Genomic DNA, 26,664 nt, shown 5'->3' on the forward strand with positions numbered 1-26,664 from the left:
CTTTTTTATTTTTATTTTTATTTTATTTTATTTTAAATGTAATATGTCTATGATTAATTGATCTCAATCATCCAAGAAATTGTAACATGCTTTAGACTAAAAAAAAATGTTCATCTCAGAACTAACCAACCCAGAAATGCATTAAAACTTACGCACAGGGTAGCAGAAATAAAGTAGTATGCACATGTGTTGGTGATCAACTACAATCTATAGAAAAAATAATGAAGTACGGGACAATAGGAAAACAAAAATTGCTTTTTGTGTCTTTGCTTTGAAAACACACACCACTCGTTTAAAGTAATGAACTGACTTAACCTATGTCAGAATAAATCGAGTCATCCCAAACAATTGTGGAGTAGTATAGTTTAACATGAATGTGTTTAAAATAATCATGGACGGATTTTTGTAAAGATTTGAATGGGAGCGAGCATCTGTTTTTGATGCTATTAAATACGAAAAGGCAGAGCACATTTCAGAAACCCTTTCCATTGCAAAGGTTTATGTGTGGAATTTTATAACAGTTATATAAATAGCTCACTGTATTAAATCAGCACACACTTGACTGCTCCATGCACAAGTCAGATCAAAGCACTTTTTGGTGATAAGCTACCGACACAAAGAGGGCTATAGTGGCAAGCTTCTGTTTCAATAAAGATAATACTGTGCTGGGAAGTCAGGGATGATCATTGCTGAGCCGAAGCCTCCATTTTTGCATTTCTGCTTGACCCGTCCAATCCTATCTACCCGCTTCCAAAGTCTTTCTCTCCAGGCATTATTTGTGAGATCACCCCAACAGCTGATGTGAAATATCAACTCCCAGTAACCACCAATAAGAAACTGATTAAGTGGCACTATATGATAAAGGTGGGTGATGCTTGGGTTGGAAGAAAAAAATGCACGTTATGTTTGCACACACACACACACATACACACACACACACACACACACACACACACACACACACACATAAGCATAGTGAGAAATGGCTAATGGACTAAGACAAAGTATTACTGTTACCATGCCCTGTGCTATACTATCGTGTAGGCACACCTTTGAATTTGACTGAGCATGGAGTTCACACTCTAGGCAAGGAATAAAGTAAACACTTGTGTTATGCAGTATACAGCTTACATACTGTCAGGGGATATATCATTTTCATGACATTAACCGGTCACCTTGTTTATGCCAAGCCTTCCGCTCTTTCATGAAAATCCAAACAAAAGATAAAAGTCAGATGGAGGAGTTTCTTCCGTTGTTTACATCCTGATCCTCTGCTATAGTCCCTGTACATGTCTCCATTACAGTCTGACGCTCTGCTCCAATTTCTGTACAGTATGTCACCAGTTCATTCTAATTTTCTGCTCCAATCCCTGTACAACGTGTCTCCGATCCCTGTAAAACATATCTACATCACATTCTGCTCCAGTCCCTGTACGAAATATTTTCAGTCCCTGTACACCATGTCTCCACAACATTCTGACGTTCTGCTCCAATTTCTGTACAGCATGTCTCCAGTAAATTCTAATGTTTTGCTTCAGTCCCTGAACAACATGTCTGCAATGCCTGAATACCATGTCTGCAATACATTCTGCTCCAATCACTTTCCAACACATGTCTCCAATGCCTGTGCAACATGTCTTCTGCAGCCTGCTGGTGCCACTCTACAGCTGACCTTCATGCTCTGCTGGTTTGTTGCACATCAAAACAGGTCGCACGACTTTCTCACTACACACCTCAAATCCAAAGTTTGGTGTTGTGTGTACCAGACCTCTGACAAGAGGACAGTCAACACTTTCCAGTCCGTCCCAACTTGAAGGAATTCCTTCCGTTTTTTCCTTTATTAAAAGAAGATGCTGCTTATTAAAAGAGTGTGGGTTCCTTTGTTTATTTATTTCTAATACTTGCTCCCAGGATCTGTAAGGTGAAATTGCTCCACAGTGTATGCTTTAGGATGAGCCTTGAGTAATTACACATCTGTCTGGAGTCCTTTGACTTTGGTATTAAAACATCTGTTGGGAGTTGTATTGATATCAGGCACAAATGTTTTACTGCTGACAGTGAAAACCTTATATTACGATGATCCATCCAAGACAAAGAGTTTTTGAATTCTTGAAAGAACTGAACAACTTATCACTTGATGATCAATTATGCCAAGTCATCAAATCTTTTGTTGTTGTTTTTTTAACCAGTCTTATTGGCTTGATCACTCAGTTTGTACGATATGTATATTTTTTTTTTTGCTATCAGCTGTCCACAACTTTCTGCTGTTAGTGAACGCTATTAACACCATGAACTGAATGATAACATAGAAGGGGTATTGTCCTGTATTTCCCTAAGCTGAGCATGCATTGGGAATGTTTACATTTGTTAAAGTCGACCTTACTGATCTGAAACCTGCTGTCACAAACCTCCCCGACAATGGGAATCAAACCACTTGACAGTCCTGCCAGTCTGGTCTTCATCCTCCATCGTGTTCTGTACTGAGAAAATGTTCGTTCATTGTGATTACTTCTGAGAAGGGGGGAATTCAGAGCAATGAATTGAACATGATTTTTACCGTTAGGTTGGTTTTACTTCGATGGAGATATGTTATTATTAGTTTCAGCAACTTTTTGCTGAATGGTATGCTTTGCTGAAGCCATTACCAAAGTTTGTGGCAGTAAATGCTTTGTACATGTTAGTTATTGTTTTGTTCTGATTTTTTTTTTTAATTGTTTAAACATTTAATTTAGAATAGGGAACAAGTTTTGGTGAAAGTCTAAAAAAAAAAAAAAAAATCTAAATCAATTATCTTTACTTAAAAGTCTGATAAGGAAAAAAATCACTCTGGAATTTTCTTTTGACTCATCTTGTCTGCATCTTTTTTTTTTTCTTTTATGAATATGCATGCCACAGGTATTGGTTGTTCCTCTGTTGTTGTAAACAGTCTAAGTGAACAGCATGCTTTTTTTTTTTCTTTTTTTTTGTGCCAATAAAACTTAATTTATGTCAGCTTGTTTGCAAATAAATTCACCAGTGCTTTGCAAAGATAATTCCAAATTGCAATTTTTTCCCATGCTGTCCAAAAAATGTTGCTACTAAAGAACCTAGATGTATGTTGCATGGTGGGTTTTTTTTGTTTTTTTTTTCTTCACCCGTCTGTAGCTGGCTGATTTGGGTCCGTATAGTTTGTCCATTTCTTTTGCTGCTAAATGAGCCTGTTTTTTTTCACCTCCCAAAAATCAAATAATCAAACTATTTATACCACTACGGTTCTGCCATAATAAATACCTCAGTTAGCTGGCTTCTGTCCTTGTCTTTCCAGTAATTGCTTGTGCCAGGGGATTGCAGAGATGGGAGAAGAAACTGTCTTTTGAGTCTTGAATTCAACTTTTGGACGTTTGCTGCCAATGCCATTGGTGTCATCTCACCGTCTTGCTGTGACTTAACATTTTCACGTGTCATTTCACATTTGCTGCTTTCTTTCTTTGTTTTTTGGGGTGGTTTTTTGTTCGTTTGTTTGGGTTGTTTTTTTTTTTTTTTTTTCAAAATAATCTTTGTGATGGTTGGAGTAGATTGATTTTTTAATCTTCTTTTTTATTTTATTTTTTAAATACACTTTTTATTTATTTTGTGCTCCATTTGGATTGGTTTTATTGTGATTTGTCTTTCAGAAGTCTATGATTCTTGCTGTTTTGCTTTGTGAAGCTTTAACCTTTGCTCCATAAATGCATATTGTTTTCAGGGAGAAAAAAAAAAAGGCTGAACTTGAGCTTAATCAGCATATTTTATCTTTAGAGCTTCAGTTTTTTTTTTAGTTTTTTTTTTTATGTCATCACAAAATCTTGACTGTTGTCAGAGAGGTGGGATAAGTGTTTATAATAACTTGCTGTGATTTGCTTACTTGTGTTTGTTTTTGGCTTTTTCCCCCATATATTTTTTCTCTTCAATATTTTAATAAGGTTTAAAAACCACTGGGTTGTCCTTGTGTTAGGTTAGTGTTGCTGAAACTTATTTTGGAATATGACAACAATTGCTGGAACATGAATTACGTTGCGTCAAACACAACACCAAGGAACCTTATTCACCTTTTCACTTCATGTTCAGTTGGACTACTTTGTTGGGTTTTTTTTCTTTGCATTACTTGTTGATCTGATTTTTTATTGCAGTATATATGTCTGTGTCCATGTACAATCATGATTGACAACTGTTAACTTATTTGTTCACATTTTCTGTTATTAAATTTATACTTTTCCTCAGCAATGAAATTACTGGATGTTGAAGAGATTTGCTGTGTGCATGTTTGCGGTTATGAACGTGAGTGCATTTCTCCCCAACTCTATCCTTTTCTCTCTCTGTTTTTTGCTGTGATGTGTGAAATTTAAACTTTACTTCAGCAGTGAAATTACAAGGTGCTGAATTTACTGCATGTGTGTATGTATGTGGTTATAAATGTGAGTGCATTTCTCCCCTCCCTATGATGATATGGATACTAATATAGCTCCTAATCCTCAATCACAAATCAAACCCAAAATGTGTTACTAACACCGAGTCATTTGCACAACAGGCTTCCTACCAGGGTAGAACTGACTGACAGCTGCTATTGGGCACTCATAATTCATTTCTTGTGTTATTCAGTCAGGTTTAGTCACGCACCACGCTCACATACAGACATGTAACATTTTATTTGTACAAGTGTCTTCGTTTATTTACTCCGCCATGTAGGCAGCCGTACTCTGTTTTGGGGGTGTGTGCATGCTGGGTGTGTTCTTGTGTCCATAACCCACTGAATGCTGACATAGATTACAGGATCTTTAACGTGCATATTTGATCTTCTGCTTGCGTATACACATGAAAGGGGTTCAGGCACTAGCAAGTCTGCACATATGTTGACATGGGAGGTAAGAAAAATCTCCACCCTTTACCCACCAGGCGTTGTTGCTGAGATTCAAACCCAGGACCCTCAGTTTAGAAGTTCAATGCTCTAACCACTCGGTTATTGCACCCTATCGCTTTCTATCTCTGTGTGTTTTTTTAATTTTTTTTTTAATGTGATGTGATATCCTAATTCATAAAAAAAAAAAACAGGCTTAAAATATGTACCACAAATGCACTCTTTCCTTGTGCAGTGATGTTAATCAGATCAGTAAAAGGTACTGTGGACAGAAAAAAAAGAGAAAAAAAAAGACCACCATCATCAGAATAAAAAGGAAGAGATATGTGTCTGTTAAGTTCACATTACAATTTTTTCCACCCTTTCCCAGTCAGCACCCATATCCCCACCCTCTTCTGCACTCACAAGTCATGTGATTTGAAACTGCTGCTGAAAACAAATGACCAAGTCATCCATACAAGGGAGGTAAGCCAGCTTGGTTTCTGTGTGGAGAGTTACCTTTCTTCATTTTTCTTTAGCAATTGTGGCAGTTCTTCGGTCTGTCTTACGATCAATATCAACTTGCTTGACTGGACCTGACAGAGTGGAGCATGCTGGGTGATTTTATGTATCGGTAACCCACAGAACTCTGAAATGGATGATGGGATCTTTATCGTGTACATTTGATCTTGTACATGGGCATGTATCCAAGGAGGAGGTTCAAGCATATACATCAGTCTGGTGGATAGGAAAAAAAATCTTCATCTGAACCCACCATCCAGGATAGTAGCGAGGAACCTCAGACTGAAAGTCCATTGCTCTAACGACCAACTCGGCTGTTGCGCTAATAGCAAGTTGTACATCTGTGGATAGAGAACATACTGTCTGTGCAGGTAACTGTATGAAATTAGAATTAATGCAACCATGTGTATACAGAAAAAGAGGAGAGGAAAATATTAGTATATTAAGAAAAATATGTGCAAGGAGAGAGAGATATACATAGAAGTGGATGACCACTCAAGTTCATACAGATGTTTCTGTAACTAACGTACACAACTTTCTCCAATCACCAATCAGATTTTGGCTTCACTCAGGCATAGAATCAACAGGCATCCGTAGAACTGCTTGTTTACATGCTTTTATGCACAGAGATGAACAATAATGTATTCATGTGTCCTAATGTATGACTCATTTTCATTTCTGTAATGTGGCACTTGTGCGGAGAGCAGTGCTCATGCAGACAGCATCTTATACTTATCACTCTCACTTCTTCTCATACATCATATTGCATGCCACACTCTGGTCCATACATCTGACATGCTTGACATAGTACCACTGTCCATTTTAACGTGCTATTTAAATGATTTTTGTTTGGCCCACTGGCCAAACTGCAGTAAACAATTTGAAGTCCGAAGTCTCTCTCTCTCTCACATACACACACACACAGTCACTCTCCCTTCAACACATTTTGAGCTGATTATCAAAGATACAATATGTTAATTTAAAAAGCGACTAAGCAACTTTCACTAAAAGAATATAGAAATAAAAATGTCTTCGTAATTAAAAACAGTTACTGAGCAGTACATCAATTATAAAACTACAAATACATCTCAAAACTAAATCTTGAACAAGACATAAAATTCCATAAAATATGTGCTGGACATAAAAACTGTGGCTTTGCATGAAAACACACTTATACAATGTTCGCCTTTCTTGTCGCAATGTCTGATTTCGATGAAGTTCAACGGGGATCATTTTTACCAAGGTTACTACTTCTACTTCCTGAAATCCTGTCAAGAAAAAACAACAACTGCCAGCCGTGTGCCTAAGTCCTTGTGCTGCTCGTTAACTCCCACTACTTTGATCAATATACATGTCCTTGTAGAGCACGTCAGTACACACGTCCTTGAAGAACATGTCAGTCAGTACACATGTCCTTGCACAGCATGTCAGCTGGTACACACATCCTTGTAGAGCATGTCAGTCAGTACACATGTCCTTGCGGAACATGTCAGTCAGTACACATGTCATTGCAGATCATGTCAGTCAGTACACATGTCCTTATAGAACTTGTCAGTCAGTACATATGTCCTTGTGGAGCATGTCAGTCAGTACACACCTCGTTGGGAGTAAAAGCGTTCATGACAACAAAAACAGTCTGTGAATTTCTCTCGTTCTCCGCTCATCTCCAACAAGTATCCCTTCATGAGGGGCTACAGCCTCTATGAATAAGCCAGTCATTCATTCGGTCATCTGTTTCCAACCAGTCATTCATGTGGTCGTCTAACTCCAGCAACTATGAAAGATAGATGATTATGTCCAGATCATATTGTTTCTCTTCCATCTTCACTCAAAGACTTGTACTACGATTCATAATGATGACCCATAATCACTAAAGGCATGATGTACATATTCTGGTGCAAGATGATACTCATGAGCAAATCTGTGCATCAGTCTCTCTCTCTCTAAATATATATATCACAATATTCAGCTTATATCACAGATTGACATAAGCTTACAGGTGGGCCAAAACAGCAAAGTGAGAGCTGTATGATAAATGGTTTCTCCAGTGCAGTGGGAAGTTGTTCACATGATGATACAGGACTATGACTCTGAAATTAGCAGGCAAGACTGCACTGGCACTTAGTGCTGCAGCCTTGGGGGCTTGCCAGATCCCAGTGCCTATTAATTATCCTAAACCCTCTTGCAGTCTTGGCCGAAAGAGTGGGGGTGTAACTTGGGCAAAACACTCTGCACTGTAATCAAATTCTACCTCAGGTAGTCAGGACAGCAGTTGCCTCCTCTGCGTTTTCTGGTGGTCATAGTCAGACACGACTGACTATCACAACAACAACAAATATATATATAATAAATCTATATCTTTATCTATATATATACACATATATAATATACAGATATGATCATATCCTGGACAAGGATCAGATTACTGAATCACTCCAGATGCTGCTCTCAAGAGGACTAATTTTGACTGACGTAAACATCACCGTGATCTCAAGAAGGATGCCAATCGTCACACAATACACTATCAGGGAAAGGGGACGGGGGACACACCCAATGCCGAATCCCACCTCAGCACCAAGGAGCATCCTTGAACAGCTTGACCTCATTCACCAGCACGAAGCCCGTCACCGCCCCAATCAGAGCGCCCAGCTGGGTGGCGGCACCATACCATATAAGGGCATGCCGCCCCACACCGCGCAAGACCCCAGCCACCGACACCTTGGCGTAGGTCAGAAAGAAGGAGGCTCCCACCCACACCACCACCTGCGACAACAGATCAATCCATGGATAACATGAACGTTGCACACTGTTTTCGCTTTCACTTTTTTTTTTCCCCTGGTCCTATCACCTGCAGAGTTTCAGTGGAATCACCACCAAACTGTTCATCCCTTAACCACCACCCCCCCCACCCCTTCCCGCGCCACCCCTCCCCCACAAAACCATACCTGGGCTTTTCTGACACAGTCCCAGCGCCGACAGTCCACAGACAGCTAACATTACTGTCTTGCATTCTTAACACTTCACCACTATTATTGCATCCAATACAGCTGTCCCCGCTTAAGTTGACCTCGCTTAAGTTGACCCATCGGGTAAGTCGACAGTCCCAGCCAGCCACCTTCTTTATCTCTGTAAAATTTCCTCGCTTAACTCGACCTCATGTAAGTGGGTTCCTGGCATATGTTGACCAAATTTTTGTGACCCATAAAGTTTCCACCCTGATAAGTTGACACTGTCATCATGTTCTGGGCTAAAACTGAATTTGGGGACAAATTGCTGCATCAAACCTGATGTATTGTCCCCAAATCACCTCCCCCCCTTCCATAGGTCCTAAATCGTCCCCAGGGTGAGGGGGCACAGGGGTGAATCAGTGTCCCAAATCATCCCCCGGGGGACGAGTCAGTATCCTAAGCTGTCCAAGAATGTCTCCCCCCGCCCCAACCCCCATCATGCTGTTGCAGTCATCCACCGACATATTTAAAAAAATCTGTCCCAAAGCATTCCCCCCAAAACTAAAACAGAACACTCCCTCTGTCTCTAGTGTTTTGGGATGGCTGCTTTGGTGACACCAGAGAGAGCTGAAACAGCAAGCGGGAACATCCCAGAATGTCCCCAACAGGAGGAGTTTGTATTATACTCCATGTTTGGTGTTAAATATACTTACCATGTCAAACTGATGCAAACTAGGCCTATTGGTTTGCTCTGCTTGGCCAAATTTCGCGCGGCTAACAGTGAAAAGATGGGCCCACCGCTCTCAGCCAATCAAACGCCTCTAAAAACTATAAGCGCTTAATCATTCCTTTGGCCAAGGCTCTCCACGCCATCTTGTCAGGTTTACGCTCTGTCTCGTCTTACGCTTTTTTCGGCTGTTCAGCGTATCCTTTTGGCCTTATTTTGTTGCATGCGGCTTGTGTTTATTGTATTCTTACATTCTGTGTACTCGATTCGACTCGGCACCCTCGATTCGTTCGATTTTTTCTGCCTCTAAGTCGATCCTGTCTTTCCTTTCTCTGTTGGGGGTCGGATTTTCGCTGGGTGCCTAAGCGCGGGTTCCATGCCTCGTGTGCCATACCACGAAGGCAGGGAATCATGATGCTGGGATTGAGACTCGGTAAGAGACTCTCCCAGGCCCGGAGCTCATGATTCCTCCCGATACGGACCGCGGCGATGCGTCGTTAGACGCTGATCGCGGAGGCGACGTTCGTACCAGTAAAACGGTCATGAAGGGGACCGGGGGGAAAGAGGTACGAGCGTCGCCTCCCGAGGTGTCCCAGCGCGAGGCAGGGAGAGGGGGGAATGGCAAGCCCCCAACGGGGTGTTTTTGGATTTCCCACGGGGGACATTTCCCTGGGTGAGCTACGGATGTGATGAATACATTTTCTTACTCAGCGTAACGGAGACGACAAAACTGAGCATCCTGTGCTGCTAAAGACAGTGAATGGCACATTATTTACAGTATGTAGTCACTGAAAGAAAGGCGATCAGTCCCCACATGAGCTAAGTCACGAACCACACACATCAAGACACAAAGATGACCAAATAATAAAAATTCAAATAAACAACAACAACAACAACAACAAAAAAAAAAAAAAAACTGCCAGAGAACCGTGGGTATGACCATGACGAAATGTAGAACTCGGCTTTCAGTTAAAAAAAAGTGGGGGGAGAGGGAGGTTTGTGGGTTTGAAATGGAAATAACAGAAAGATAATCTGCCGATCGGATGTGGCCACTGGACGCCTGAAAGGAGACTTATTTACGAATAGGATGTTGCCATTGGACACAATTGGACTCCATGTAACCTCTGTTCTGTCTTGTGACACACAGAAGGGTTCATGGAAAAGTCAAACATTGACAGCTGGAGTCTCAGGTTAATCGGTGTGTGTGTGTGTGTGTGTGTGTGTGTACCCGTATGCATGTATGTTCAAATGTTCTTTCTTTAATTCAAGGTCTTTTCACTTGAATGATATTAGACATATGATCAAATGTGTGTGTGTGTGTGTGTGTGTGTGTGTGTGTGTGTGTGTGGTGAGGGGGTGGGCATCTATATAATTTTATGGATGTATGAATGTATGCCTGCATGAATGTATGCATTGTTTATGTGTGTACAGTTTGCTTTGTACATGTGTGTTGTTGTTTTGTTGTTGTTGTTTGTTCGGTTTTTTTGTTTTTGTTTTTTTGTTTGTGTGTGTGTGTGTGTGTGTGTATTAGTATTAGTATCATTATTTAGCAATGAAAATGGTAAATCTGTTGAAAAAAAAACCTATCTGTGAGAGAGAGATGTAAATACTACAAGCCGCAAGCAAAGAAATACAGAAAACTGTACACATGTGTAAGCACTGTATGTACCTGAAAACTAAACACAATGAACAAGGACCATTGAACTCGTGGGAAACAGATGTAAGGGGGGTAAACAAGCAAAAACAGCATCCAAAAAGAAAGAACAAGAGAGTTAAGACCTTCAAGACTCACTTGTGATAAATTAAGTTCCCTAGCATTATTTACAGAGTAATTTCCCTTTTTTACTCTCTGCACCAAAACGTTTGCAAAATAAATAAAAATTCCATGCTTAGCAAAAGAAGTTCCTGTTTGAACAAAATATGATAATAATGACTCCTCTTGTTGTTGTGTCAGAATAAGAGGTCAAAGTGCCAAGTTTAGACAATACAAAAAATATAAATATAACAGTAACTGCAGCTTGCATATAATTAGGCTTCTTTTTTAATTTTTTTTTAGAGCCCATCCCAGAGGTGCAATATTGTTTTAAACAAGATGACTGGAAAGAACTGAATTTTTCCTATTTTTATGCCAAATGTGGTGTCAACTGACAAAGTATTTGCAGAGAAAATATCAATGTTAAAGTTTACCATGGACACACAGACACACACACACACGGACACACACACACAGACAACCGAACACCGGGTTAAAACATAGACTCACTTTGTTTACACAAGTGAGTCAAAAAAATAACATTTTCCCCCAAACCTAAATCGGAATTGTAAAAAACCTGCCAGCAAATGAGGTCCACAAACTAAATAAAACAATACATGTTAACCACTAGGCAAATCTAATACCCAAGTAATGTTTTACACATACGTACCAATAAAAAAACAAACCCAAACAAACAGACGCAGGGACAGTGAAATTTATCACATCCTTTTTAAAACAGTTGACTTTCCACACACTGGACAAGTCAACCATCGCTTAAGTCTACTATTTTGGGGGGTCCCAAATGGGGGGTTGGCTTATCAGGGGTCAACTGTATCAGTTGTCAGCTTTAATAAAAGTCCTATCTCATTTACATCCAATACAGGAAATAAACATCAATCTGTCAGCTTCAATAAAAGTCATATCTCACTGACATCCAATCGAGGAAATAAACGTATCAAGTTGTCCGCTTCAAAGTCACACAGATCTATAAAACAAAGGAAAACGCATCACTCACTGCGACAAGCAGAAGCACTGACTACTATTCACATTGGGTCATACCGCTGGTCGGGCATCTGCTTGGCAGATAAGACAAGAATAACTTTCTTATCTCCAACTGGAGAAATTTGGTCAGGTGCATTATCACAACATAGACAAGTAAACAACATGGGGACCATAACTGTAAGAGCCAACAACAGCCCCTACAAATATTATGGAGATACAAATGTAAAAAATATCACATACATCGTTTCATACATACATCCACACACTGCAGTTAATAACTAGTATTCTTAATGTAAAAACAGAAAGAATTAAGAAACATTATTTGAATATAATTATAAACATTGCCTACTATACTGCACATTGATTATAATAGACAGATAAGATAAGAATAAAGATGAATTGCAGAAAACCACAACCAGATAATCAGCACCCCCCCACCCCCATGCGGATAACTTGATTAAACAAGAGTAATAAACATATGTTCTCAAATAAAAGCATTTCACATATTCGCTTTTAAAAAACATTGCAATTAATTATTACATCGTAATTGTAATGTGGTGCAGCGTATATGGAATTGTCTGAACGCGGTGACGCCTCCTTTAGTAACTGAACTGAACTGAACTGAACTCACTGCAACAGCTCCACCAGACGAATGGCCGACCAGCGGTGGATCCGGACTCATGGCAGCTGCGACGATGATGTAGGCACCGCAGGCTGCACCCAGAACGGTCAGAGAGGCGATGGCCAGGAGGGATTTGATGGCCAGGAACATGGAGATGAGGCAGGCCACAGGGTTTGCAATGTTGGTGAGGGTCACCACCAGGTTGTAGATGGAAATGCCGTAAGGAAGACTGGAGTAGGTCTGCAAAAAAAAAAAAAAGAAAAAAAAAAAAGGAAATGCTAATCTGTTCACAAGGTTTATTGAATACAGGGCTTCACAGAATGGGAAGAATTGTAAACAGGAGTATGTTATGCATGTATGCCATCATGTCACCAGTGCTACATATTTAGTTACACCACAGAAGGTGTCTGTTTCTGTCAGGCCTGTTGGCAAAGAGATAGAAAACAGAACAGAACAGAAAGAACAAGAACAGAACAGAATAAAATAGAACAGAGTGTCTATATGACCAAGGGTACAAGACAGAAGTGCGGTGGTCAAACTGGTTAGGCGTTGGACTTCTGATCCAATGACAGTTTGAGGCCCCGATTCGGTATGCTGCTCTCTCCCCTTCCAAAAAGAGCTTTCACTCTGAGTTTCTTCACTCCACCGCTCAATGGGTAACCTGACTTTGATCGGAAAAGGTTAACTCTCTCCATATGAACGGTGAAAGGGACGACGTTAACAGCGTTTCACCCCAATTACCATCATCAAAATATTGCAAGTAGAAGGCTCTTATACTGAAGAGGTGAATGTTGACAGAGAATACCACAATTCTGACGACGGAAGCTAAAGGTTGGGTCATTCAGACACCCACTGGACATCCGAGGGGTCTGTGTAGAGGAGAAGAGAGGACTGACCGTACTGAGTGAGTTAAAGTGGCGGGAGGAGAGATCAGGCCCTGCCTTCCTATGCTGAGCCTTTGACACAATGAATTTGAAATCAATGGCCCCCATGGCCTTAAAAGTATGTGAGACCTTTAACCTTTTTTTTTTTTTTTTTTTTTTTTTTTTTTTAAACATTTTTATTCAGAAGTTTCCATTTTAACATTACAAAACATACACACACACATACAAAACATACACACATCCAAATATCTACATACACACACACATACAAAACATACACACATCCAAATATCTACATACACACACACATACCAAAAAAAAAAGACACTGGAGGGAAAATAATACTAGGTTATATCAGGATTGTCATTAAAAGGAAATATTAACAGACCCACATTAAATGAATGATCAAACACACAAAGTAAGAACATAAACTGGAAAAGGAAATTTTCTATCTAAAATTACGTTTAAATAACATACTTACTGTAACCCAACTAGTGCAGACTCCGGCAGGGGTCTGACATTCCTGTCCTGTGCAAACTACTATCCGCCTATGCGGAGAAAACGAAAGTACTACAGCCGATAACCTCCCAGAAGTAGGTAACCTCCCCTTTGTCCCGCCTGCTAGCGCCTTCACCATGTATTAACACAAGTTCAGCAGGAATTCAGCTTATCATCTATGCATTTAAACATAAGTGCATTTGCACATGTGTGCACACACTCACACATATGGGGATAATGACATGGTCTCCAACATATGGTTCCTGGATGTACAATTTTCTTTTATATACTTTGGATTGGTTCAAGAGACTGAGCATTGACTGCTTTGGGGAAGAAGCTTTTGGCAAAACTATTGATTTCAGTTCAAATACTTCTGCACTTATGACCCAAAGGAAACATCTAAAAAAAAAGTTGATTATGATTCATCTGGACTGACTGACTTTCTCTTAAAGTGGCCTCTCTTATATTTTGTCCTCAAATGGAAAATCAGGCCTGAATATCCTGGTGGAAGGTTTTTTTGTTTTTGTTTTTTTTTACAGTTCTGTTGAGAGCTTTGGTACCTGCCTTAGAAATGTTTCTGTACCAACAGTGATGGTGAAGGTAAACAGAAAACGAACACTCCGAATGAAAGTTTAATAAAAGTGAACTGGAATTTCTGTTTTGTGAAGCTAGACTTTTTTTCTTTATGGTGCAAAAGAAAGTATAGACTCTCAACCATTTCTTCTGTATTTTTTTTTCTGTTTCAAATCATTAGAAATAATCACCCAGAGAAGTCAGAACTCACTGACACACACACACACACTCACGCGCGCGAGGGATACACACACACGAACCGTTGAGGGGGACACACACACACGCACCGTTGAGGGGGACACACACCACACACCGTTGAGGGGGACACACACACGCACCGTTGAGGGGGACACGGACGGGGACACACACACACACACACACACACACACACACACACTGACCTGAATGGACAGGAGGAAACTGGTAATGAGGAAGTTGATGACGATGACCTGACCCAGCAGCAGCAGAACCGTGCACACCGACATCTCCTCATCCTCAGCCACCACCGGCTCCTCTTCCCCACCCCCTGCACAACCATCCGCTCTGTCCAGGGACCCGTAGGACCCATAGCTGGATGACCTGGTGTCTCGAATCCCGGAGAACTGTCCACCCTCAGGGCAACCACCACGTTCATCTGCGTCGTTTGTTCTGCCCGCGTCATCCCCACCCATCACACTCTTCACGCTGCAGGCGGGGTTGATGATCCCTACAGGCTCTCCAGACTTGTTTCTTCTCTTCTCACTGTGGACGCTGATGGACAGGTCATACACAGAGTGGGAGACGAATTCGTCCTTGCAGTACCTCAGGTTGTTGAGCAGACAGAAAGCTACAAAGGATATGGCGATCATTCCCGACAGCAGAAAGAAGAACAGCTGAACAGAGAAGCGGGGAGGGAGATACATGGGGTACTCAAAGTAAGTCGTCACGTTGACAATGATGCCACTTTCGTTTTTCTCCTGAAACACAAAAACAGCATCACATTAACTCTTTCACCACCGAGCTTCTGTGTGAAAAATACTCCCCGGCGCCAAATGTTTAAGATATGATGCTCTCAGTCACAGGCTTCGGTTCATGTTAAAACAACACCACGGACTTGTTCACTTCAAACTCGGTCTGGAGGCAAAGGTTAGTAATTGTTCTATAGGCAGGGGAACTGGCTGCAACTGTCAAGCTTTGTTACAATGTGGAAAATGGTCTTAACAACATGACCCTTCGATGTCCACTAAAGTTGCCTATGGCAGTGAAAGAGTTAACTCACTCAGTACGGCCAGTCCTCTCTTCTCCTCTACACAGACCCCTTGGATGTCCAGTGGGTGTCTGAATGACCCAACCTTTAGCTTCCGTCATCAAAATTGTGGTATTCTTTGTCAACATTCACGTCTTCAGTATAAGAGCCTTCCGCTTGCAATATTTTGATGATGGTAATTGGGGTGAAACGCCGTTAACGTCGTCTCTTTCGCCGTTCGTATGGAAAGAGTTAAAGGTGGCACAGATTAAAGGTACCACATGACACCAGGAAAGTCCAATTATTTAGTGACAGCAAAGCAACTGGACAAACAGTAAAAAGTTAAATTCTGTTCTGTTGCTCAAGGAGGTGTCACTGAGTTTGGACACATCCATATATGCTACACCACACCTGCTAAGCAGATGCCTGACCAGCAGTGTAACTAGAACCAATCTTGTATCTAAGAATTGTAAAACTTTTACAATTGTGTACATCTACTCATATCAACTTTTTTTTTTTAATTCTCGGCCTTTTCTACTTGAAAGTAATGTGTTAACAAATGGAAAAAAACATCCTTCCAAATAAACTGATTGAAACTTATACCACCACCATCATCAACCCCACCACCACAACCACCCATCCATCCACCACCACCTCCTTCACTACCACCCACCCACCACCACCAAACCACAACCACCATCACTACCACCACCAATCCACCCACAACCATCACCACCACCCACCACATCCACCACCACCACCAACACTGCCTCCCACCAACCATCACCACCTCCACCATCCTCCCCACCACCACCACCAACACTGCCTCCCGCCAACCACCACCTCCACCATCCTCCCCACCACCACCACCAACACTGCCTCCCGCCAACCACCACCTCCACCATCCTCCCCACCACCACCACCAACACTGCCTCCCGCCAACCACCACCACCTCCACCATCCTCCCCACCACCACCACCAACACTGCCTCCCGCCAACCACCACCACCTCCACCATCCTCCCCACCACCACCACCAACACTGCCTCCTGCCAACCACCACCACCTCCACCATCCTCCCCACCACCACCACCACCACCACCACCACCCCAAACCACCACATCCACCAAATCACCCACCACCACCTCCACCACAACCACCATCCTCCCCCTGACAATCCACAACCACCAACACAAACCACCACCACCCACCAAACCACCACCACCCACCAACCAAACACTACACACACGACACAATCCTCACCTGAGTGGAGCTCCCGTTCTTGCAGACCACGTCCCCGGCCCCCTGCCCCAGGGCCATCAGGGCCGGCAGCAGGCCGCTCAGCCCCTCCCCGACGAAGAAGCTGGGCAGGTAGGCCGGCTTGAGGGCCGACATGAAGGCCACGTAGGCCACCGAGGACGTGCAGTCCATGATGGACAGGAAGAAGCTCAGGGCCAGGAGGGCCACGCTGCGCTCAGCACCCAGCAACCAGTGGGTTCGTTGCCATAGGAACGCCAGCAGGAGGGTGGCCGTGACCCCGACCAGCATGATGGCGTAGGACGTGACCTTGTCCAAGGTCAGCTTGGAGGCAGTGGGGGCAGCGGAGGACGATGATGATGTTGACGTCGCGGCCTTCTTGGCCAGAAGGTAGGCCAGAATGGAAAAGATGATGGGCCCGATGTTGGCGATCTGTGTGTGTGTGGAAGAGGGGGAGATTAGTTTTTTTGCATATATGTATATCTCTCTCCGTCTCTATCTCTCTCTCTCTGTCAGTCTATATGTCTGTCTGTTTCTAGCAGCTTTATCAGCAATGTATAAATCCTTAATGTCATGTGCCAGAATAAACTGTGGGATGTCTGAGTTCTCTGAGTGCCCAATTGGTGTGAGACAGGGGTGTGTATTAAGTCCTACTTTGTTTTCTGTGTTCAGGTGGGTGAAAGAGGAAGGCACAGCATCCCCCTTCAAAGGGGCTGTGGCCTATATAAATAAACCATCTCAATCTCCATCTCTGTTTCTATCTGTGTCTCTGTCTGTCTCTGTCTCTCTTTCTTGTCTGATGTGACACATGTGAAAAGATGTTTGATGAAAATACTAACTGTTGAAAGCTCTCTTTCTTCATCCAGTATCACATGTGAAAAGCTGTTAAAGTACCAACACTATACTCTCTCTCTCTCTCTCTCTCTCTCACACACACACACACACATCTGTATCCATATATCCATATCTCTCTCTCTAACACACACACACACACACACATCTGTATCCATATATCCATATCCCTCTTTCTAACTCACACACACACACACTCCCCCCCCCCCCCCACCCCCACCCCCCACACACAACAAAGTATAACAGTGGCACATTCACCCCAGGAACTGCAGAAAAAAGAAGAAGAAGAAGAAAAAAAAAGGGTGGTGCTGCACTATGACAACACTCTCCACAAAAAAAAATATTCACACAGAGAAATCTCTTATGACCACAACAACCAACAACGAAAAGTAATGCAACACAACACAATGCGAAATAAAACAGAAAACCCCATGCCTTGACTCCAAAACAGGAACTAAACCCATAATTCAAAATAATCCATAACACTACCTGAACTCCAAAACAGGAACTACACCCACAATTCAAAACAATCCACACTACCTGAACTTCTTAACATGAGCTACACCCACAATTCAAAACAATCATTAAATTAATACTACCTTAACTCCTAAACATGAACAACACCCACAATTCAAAACAATCATTAAATTAATACTACCTTAACTCCTAAACATGAACAACACCCACAATTCAAAACAATCCATAACACTACCTGAACTCCAAAACATGAACTACACCCACAATTCAAAACAATCCACACTACCTCTTAACATGAGCTACACCCACAATTCAAAACAATCATTAAATTAATACTACCTTAACTCCTAAACATGAACAACACCAACAATTTAAAAAAAATCATTAAATTAATGCTACCTTAACTCCTAAACATGAACGACACCCACAATTCAAAACAATCATTAAATTAATACTACCTTAACTCCTAAACATGAACAACACCCACAATTCAAAACAATCCATAACACTACCTGAACTTCTTAACATGAGCTATACCCACAATTCAAAACAATCATTAAATTAATGCTACCTTAACTCCTAAACATCAACAACACCCACAATTCAAAACAATCATTAAATTAATGCTACCTTAACTCCAAAACATGAACTATACCCACAATTCAAAACAATCCATAATACTACCTGAACTCCTAAACATGAAATACATCCACAATTCAAAACAATCTGTAACACTACCTTAACTCCTAAACATGAACTACAACCACAATTCAAAACAATCCGTAACACTACCTGAACTCCTAAACATGAACTACAACCACAATTCAAAACAATCCATAACACTACCTTAACTCCAAAACATGAACAACACCCACAATTCAAAACAATCCGTAATACTACCTGAACTCCAAAACATGAACTATACCCACAATTCAAAACAATCCACAACACTATCTGAACACCAAAACATGAACTACACCCACAATTCAAAACAATCCGTAACACTACCTGAACTCCTAAACATGAACTACACCCACAACTCAAAACAATCCATAACACTACCTGAACTCCTAAACATGAACTATACCCACAATATAAAACAACCCACAACACTATCTGAACTCCTAAACATGAAGTACACCCACAATTCAAAACCATCCATGAAATCCTGAAAAGAACAGTAGAAAGTGTTGTTTCAAGTCATGATTCAATATTCTGAACAATCAGCTCAAAAAACAAAAACAAAAAAAAGGTCTGGAATATACCACTCCAGATCAAATGTGTGAAGTATCATTAATCATAGTAGTAAATATTATAGACATCCTTCACTATTCAAGCTGACACTGCTGCTATATAGTGCAAGCAAGGAAGTAATTCTAAGACTCTGTAAATTTGGGCAAAGGACTCAGGAATGTATGTCTCCATTAACTGTATTCAGTATCTTCATGGATGTGAACTCTATGTGAATGGGCCAAATGCCTAACAAATAAACCATTTTGACTTTGAAAAAAACAAACAAAAAATGCACTACCTGAAATCCTAAACATTACCTATACTTTGGAAAAACAAAGCACAAAAAAAAAGCAAAAAAAAAAAAGCAGCACTACCTGAAATCCTAAACATAAACTGCACCCACAAAACAACCCACAACACTTACCTGGCCAAGGATAGTGATGTAGGAAGGCAGGGTCCACTTTTCGGGCAGGTGAGTGACAAAGATAGGCAGCTCCACCCACATCCCGTTGATATCCACCCACGAGGAGATGGCAAACACACACACTAACACATGGACAAGCGGCTTGCTGTCCGCGAACAGACGTGCGAACACATTCATGATGACAGTCGATGGAGTGAAAGTTTAGCCAGGAGCGATGCACAGGGGAGGGCAGGGTTAAGGGAAGGACCGGTTGTCAGCGGTCCCCAGGGTTCTTCTTTGCAGCCTTTCTGACCCAGCGACTGAAATGAAATGACAGAATGGAGCGAGGCGTGCTGAATCAAGGATAAGTGTGTCAACACTATATATATATCTCCAGCTGATTGGCTAAAGCAGTGGACTTACAATCTGAAGGTCTTGGGTTCAAATCCTGGTCAAGGTGTGACCCCTCCACCCCACCCCACAGACTCCCCACTTAAAAAAAAAAAAAAAAAAAATCATGAATAATGTATTCGCGCTGCAGGTGCCTGACCTACTAAACTTTGTTACCTGCAGTGCAGATCCAGAACTAATTCAACATTATGCACTTTCACTTTTTTTTCTCTCGTGGGAACGAAAGTGAAGAAAGAGCAGTCACTGCAACCTCAGTCATCCCACTCTTCCTTGCAAACACCATATATATATATATATATATATATATATATACATATATATATATACAGCTGCAATCAGCATACACCCACACCCCACGCCTCCTACAGACCCTGGGAGGGGGAATAAGGGTGGAGGGCTGGGGGTGAGGGGAGTGGGGGGGGGGGAGTCTACCATTTCTGCCGTAAGAAAGTGTAGGTCTGCCAGTTCCATGGCTGAAAAAGGGAGGTGGAGGTGGGGGTGAGGGTGAGTGAACTGGCAGATCTTTAACATATGGTCCTGGCTGTCTGAAGAGGGGTGAAGTCCTGGCTGTACTTCTGGTGTTTGGGTCCTTGTGTGAAAGAAGCCATCATCACTCCTTAATATACAGGTCTACCAACCTATTACAAGACAGAGCTCTATAAACCCGCACAGATACAATAACACATGCAGATATTCACATCAGTATGAAGGCAAGTGTTTGCACGTCAACAAAATATTCAACATGCAATGTCACTCACCCACAAGCTTATTGCTACTGTCTGCATTTTCTAACCATCTGTTTGAAATTCGACCGGCGGCCAATGCTCCACATTTTCTTCAGGTCAACATGACACCAGCAAGTTTGCGTTTTGCCTGTTAACATACATCAAGTGATCATCTTGCCTCCACGTGGTTTGGGATGTCACCCGCTGAGATATAAATATAGAACACACACACACACACACGCACATATAGGTCAATGCTGTCACCTCACCCTGAGGTGATTTCATGCCCTGTCCCCAGCTAACCTGATGCCACTTGAGAGCCAATGCCAAGGTGTCACTGAATTAATTCAACTTAAACTTTTATAGGCTGATTTCATGCATATTCATCAGTTAGTACTGCTTCTCTGTCTTTCCTCCTGCTATTTTTCACACACACACACACATGTCACACACACAAGTCACATACACACACACACACACACACTCACACACACACTCACTCACTCATACAAACACACACTCACACACAGAGTCACACTCTCTCTCTCACACACACACACACACACAGACTGAGAGAGTCACACTCACACACAAACACACACAGAGTCTCACTCGCACACACACAACACACACACACACACACACACACACACACAAAGGGAGGAGGGCAGGAGAGAGAAGAAGACAGGGACATAACACACACACAGAAAGAGAGAAATTACACATAGCATTGACATCAGTTTCAGACATGCTCTACTTACTTTATGGGGCAATCTGGGCATGTCTTATCTCTCAGTTCGGCATGTGTCTGTGTATGTGCGTGCGTGTGTGAGTGCATGCGTGAGCATGTGTGTGTGTGTGTTTGTGTGTGTGTGTGCATGTGTGTGTGCGCAGGTATGAGTGTGTGTGTGTGTGTGTGTGTGTTTGTGTGTGTGCGTGTGTGTGTGGTGTGTGTGTGTGTAAGTGAGTGACTCTGTGTGTGTGTGTGTGTGTGTGTGTGTGTGTGTGTGTGTGTGTGTGTGTGTGTGTGTGTGTTTCCTCACTCATTCTGATTAACAACAACAAAACTACAATGTTACAAGTCACATTAGATCCTAAAACTTGGTCATCATGCAAAACAACATACACAACAAAAAATGCTATTCTTTTGCAAAACAATTCATTATTTAAACATAGTTTTAAGCACATACTGTTTAAGTGCAGGCACTTTTAAACAGATTTTCAAGCAAAGACACACTGTTTCTTTTCACAGTCGAGGACAGATGTTTAACTCTGTAATTGTGTGTGTGTGTGTGTGTGTGTGTGTGTGTGTGTGGTGTGTGTGTGTGTGTGTGTGTGTGTGGACACACACACATACACCCTAAAAATATGTTTTTTCATTACTCTGCATGTACAATTTCATTTTCTCTTTTAAAATTGTGGATTATTGCTGGCAGGTTTTACAGAACTAGGATAAACATGCTTTTGTCAATGTGATATATTGTGACTTGAGAGTTAGATTTGTAACTTTTTTTTTTTTTTTTTTTAATGAACATTTTTACCGGATTTACCAGTTGATATTGAATGGACTTTACATTTGTAATCCAGGCTGCTGTTCTTTGGTGACTTTAGTATTCCCTTGGTAGTCCTGACCAGTGTGAGAGCCACAGAAAGCTTCAATGATTTCTTCTTCGTCTTCAACTTCGTCGTCGTTGTCTTCTTTCACGTGACGACCAACATCCGCATGCTGATGAAAGCTGTCGTTGGAACCGAGACGTCTTTGTTTACTTGACTTCCATCAGACCAGAGCTGTCAGAAATGAAGAGTCGTGTCTGTCCACTCTTCGTGTTTTGCGTGTGCACTGTGTTTGTTGACACTTTTGCTCCTCCAACAGCTGATATGCTTTTTCGGTGGCATGGTTGTTAAAGAAAAAGAAAAACAATCGTTAGAGTTAGTTCCCCTGAAAGGAAAAAAAAAAAAAAAAGGCTGTCAGAGTGCAGACTGGTTTTAAACCATTTCAATGGTCCTTTAAATGAGATACTTGGACGTGCTGGTTTTAAATCATTTCAACGGTCCTCTAAATCAGATACTTGGACATGCTGGTTTGAAATCATTTCAAGGGTTCTTTAAATGAGATACTTGGACAAAGGTCTGAGATCATTTCATGGGTCCCTTATATCAGAAACTTGGATGTGTCTTAGTAATAAACATCGACTGCCGAGTCCGCCTTGGCGAAAATAATTCAGACGAGTGAATAATTTTATCATTAGTCTGTAGGAAAACAAGTAAAGTTACCTAATGGGCAGAGGATTGCGCATTACCGGTTACTGGCAAGCGCTCAATGTTGCGCGGCATTACTGGTAGTCGGCACACAGCCTCAACAGTGCACATAAGGTAACGAAGTCAGCTGCCAGATGTCTTTGTCGTGATTCTCAGTTCGGCACAGTGAGCTCGGATCGGCAACTGAGAGATGCAGGCGTTCATAAACGAAGTGGAAAAAAAAGAAAGAAAAGAAAAAAAAAAGAAAAAAAAGGAAGAAGACGACGACCAGGAAGTTGCCAGAGGACTGTGATGATTTAACTCACTCAGTACGGCCAGTCCTCTCTTCTCCTCTACACAGACCCCTCGGATGTCCAGTGGGTGTCCGAATGACCCAACCTTTAGCTTCCGTCGTCAGAATTGTGGTATTCTTTGTCAACATTCACCTCTTCAGCATAAGAGCCTTCCGCTTGCAATATTTTGATGGTGGTAATTGGGGTGAAACGCTGTTAACGTCGTCTCTTTCGCCGTTCGTATGGAGAGAGTTAAAACTGACGGTATTACATTGTTCATGTTTTGGAACCAGGCTATTGAAAGCTTTACTTCAGTGCTGGTTCCATTGTGGATTCCGTTCGTCAAACTGACGGATTTTTGTCACACTGGAAAGTCGCGGGTGTGGAACAGCCTACCAGACGGTGTGGCCACAGCCCCATCAGTCAATGCATTCAAGAACAGACTCGAAGCACACTGGAAGGAGCTCCCTGCAAAATTTGACTCAGACTGTTATCATCAGTCACAACTGTTGACTGGTATCTTGCACCACGTATGCAATTCAGTTGTACAAGTGAGAAGACCTGTGAACAAGCTCCAAAGAGCTTCAACACGGAAACGAACCAGTAACCAGTGTGGAATTATAAAAGATGCTCACCGTGGCTGACGACTGAAATGGGTACTGATTACCGCGGCTAATGCGGAGCAAGGCATGTTATTCACATAGCAGCACGACTGACTAAGATCAGGGTGCCAGTGCGAGTGTACCACGAAACAGTGGTAATTGATTTCAACACGCATCTGTCAACCCCTGGCGCCTCTACATTGTTTCAGTTCAGCCACAATACTACGTTGCAGATAATAATCATATCATCCCTATCTCACTATCATTTCTTACGATTACCTTGAAATTTGCTTGCATTTCCAGTTTCTTTTCCCATAGGTTGTGGAATGAGCCGGAAGAATGGGGAACTGAAGGGAAACTGCTTACCTGTGTATACCAACTTTTTAAAAAAATTTATTTATTTTTATATATATATATATAGAAATGTCCGTTATCACTGTATCCGGGTTTTGTGACAGAGTACGTGTGTTTGGTCAGGATCTAGCTGTCGCGGCTGCGATTGACTTATGACTTATTCCTCTTGATTCCTTGGGGAACATAGGGCCGCAACAACACTCCTCCAACGCACCCGGCTCTGGCTGGTCTTCTTCAGTTCAGCCCACTCATTCCGGCCGCCCTTGTCTCTGCCTCAATGCTTCTCCGCCAGGTCTGCTTCGGACGGCCAACTTTCCTTTTCCCCTGTGGGTTCCAATCAAGAGCCTGTCTTGTGATGTTTGTTGCAGGCTTGCGTAGTGTATGGCCAATCCATCCCCATTTCCGTTTCTTGATTTCCGTCTCCAGTGGGGCCTGTTTTGTCATGTTCCAAAGTTCTTCATTGGAGACAACCTCTGGCCATCTGATGTTCAGGATGTTTCTTAGACATCTGTTGGTGAATGTCTGAAGCTTGTGGGTGCTGGTCTTTGTCACTCTCCACGTCTCTGAGCTATAGAGTAGAACCGACTTCACGTTGGTGTTAAAAATCCGGATCTTGTTGCGGATTGAGAGGGCTGTCGATCTCCAGATTGGTCGAAGGGTGTTGAAGGCGTGTCTTGCTTTGTTGATACGGCTCTTGATGTCTTCGTCCGTCCCCCCGTCTTTGCTGACAACACTGCCTAAGTAGACAAACTTGTCAACCTCCTTGATGTTCTCTTGGTGTAGTTGCACTGGATCTTGCTTCTTGTTGTTGACCCTCATGACCTCTGTTTTCCCAATGTTGATTTGGAGTCCAGTCTTCTCAGCTTCTTCTGCCACACGACATAGTTTCTCCTGTGCATCTTGCTGCCTGTGGGAGAGAAGACTTATGTCATCTGCGAAGTCTAGGTCCTCCAGCTGTTTAGTGAAAGTCCACTGGATGCCTGTCCTCCGATCTGCTGTAGACTGCCTCATGACCCAGTCAACCACCATCAGGAAAATGGTCGGTGAGAGCAAACAACCCTGACGGACGCCGGTTTGCACACTGAAAGGTTCCGTTAGTTTCCCGTCGCGGATCACTTGACAGGTGGCGTCTTCGTACATCTGCTGGATGATGGTTACAAACTTTGGTGGAAATCCATAGTGGTACATCAGTCTCCAGATAACATCTCGGTCGACACTGTCAAAAGCTTTTTGAAAGTCGACAAAGACTGTGTACTGGGGGGTCTGCCACTCCAGGGACTGCTCGATGATGATGCGCATGGTTGCGATGTGATCCGTGCACGAGCGATCTTGTCGGAAGCCTGCTTGTTCGTCCCGAAGTGTCTTGTCCAAAGCGTTCTTCAGTCTCTCAAGAATGATTCTGCTCAGTACCCACGGAATAGACAACAGCATGATTCCCCGCCAGCTGTTGCAGGATGAAAGGTCCCCTTTCTTTGGCAGCTTTACAAGATGTCCTCTTTTCCAGTCTTTTGGCACTCGCTCCTGTTCCCAGATCTTGCAAAGGAGAGGGTGCAGCATCTCAGTTGAAGTCTGGATGTCGGCCTTCAGAGCTTCAGGTGGAATTCCATCTGGGCCGGCTGCCTTTCCTGACTTGAGGGACTTGATGGCCTTGACGATCTCGGTCTTGCTGGGAGGGTTGGTGTTGATGTCGAGGAGCTTGGTAGGTGGCGGGATGTCTGGTGGGGCGGGTGGTGCTGGTCGGTTGAGCGGCTGCGATTGCGAAGTTTTTTTTTGGTGTGTGTGTGTGTGTGTGTGTGTGTGTGTGTGTGTGTGTGTGTGTGAACCTGCTTAAGCGATCGAGGTATGTTCTGACCAGGATTTCTTGCACCGTAGGTTCTTCGTCCTGGGAGTGTATAGCTCTCGTTCTCCCCTTGGTATCGTGAGTTCCACCCCCCCCCAACCCCCGCCCCCACCCATCTCTCTCTCGCTACCACACACACACACACACTCACACACACACTCACTCACACACACACACACGCACGCACGCACGCACGCACTCATGCACACTGCCGGAGAAACATAAATGCATTTTACACTGATGTCTTTACATTATTTTCCACGGTAGCCTAGTATCTCATTGAAAAGTAAGCAGTATCCACCAAAATCACAAGTCCGACGTTTAGCGGATCGGTTTCATTGTTGTTGTTTTACATTTATGGATCGACAGTGTGGC

The 26,664-nt window shown here is 42.5% G+C and overlaps 1 protein-coding gene across 7 annotated transcripts in view; it reads right to left on the reverse strand.

Annotated features, from left to right (window-relative positions):
• Positions 1 to 4,718: 4,718 nt before the first annotated feature.
• Positions 4,719 to 26,664, reverse strand: part of LOC143290468 (solute carrier family 52, riboflavin transporter, member 3-B-like) — a 29,347-nt gene continuing 7,401 nt past the window's right edge. Inside the window, exons 1-6 of one of the 7 annotated variants that reach the window (XM_076599950.1) lie at positions 24,375 to 24,435; positions 19,848 to 20,146; positions 16,868 to 17,293; positions 14,783 to 15,337; positions 12,436 to 12,666; positions 4,719 to 8,137 (exon numbers count right to left, since the gene is read on the reverse strand). In XM_076599950.1, the coding sequence (XP_076456065.1) occupies positions 7,943 to 8,137; positions 12,436 to 12,666; positions 14,783 to 15,337; positions 16,868 to 17,293; positions 19,848 to 20,024 (1,584 nt within the window). In that variant the 5' untranslated portion in view covers positions 20,025 to 20,146; positions 24,375 to 24,435 and the 3' untranslated portion in view covers positions 4,719 to 7,942. The other 6 variants (XM_076599948.1, XM_076599949.1, XM_076599947.1 and 3 more) reach the window with 6 other exon arrangements.

This window comes from Babylonia areolata, chromosome 15, assembly GCF_041734735.1.
Source record: "Babylonia areolata isolate BAREFJ2019XMU chromosome 15, ASM4173473v1, whole genome shotgun sequence".
NCBI classification, from domain to species: Eukaryota; Metazoa; Mollusca; class Gastropoda; order Neogastropoda; family Buccinidae; genus Babylonia; species Babylonia areolata.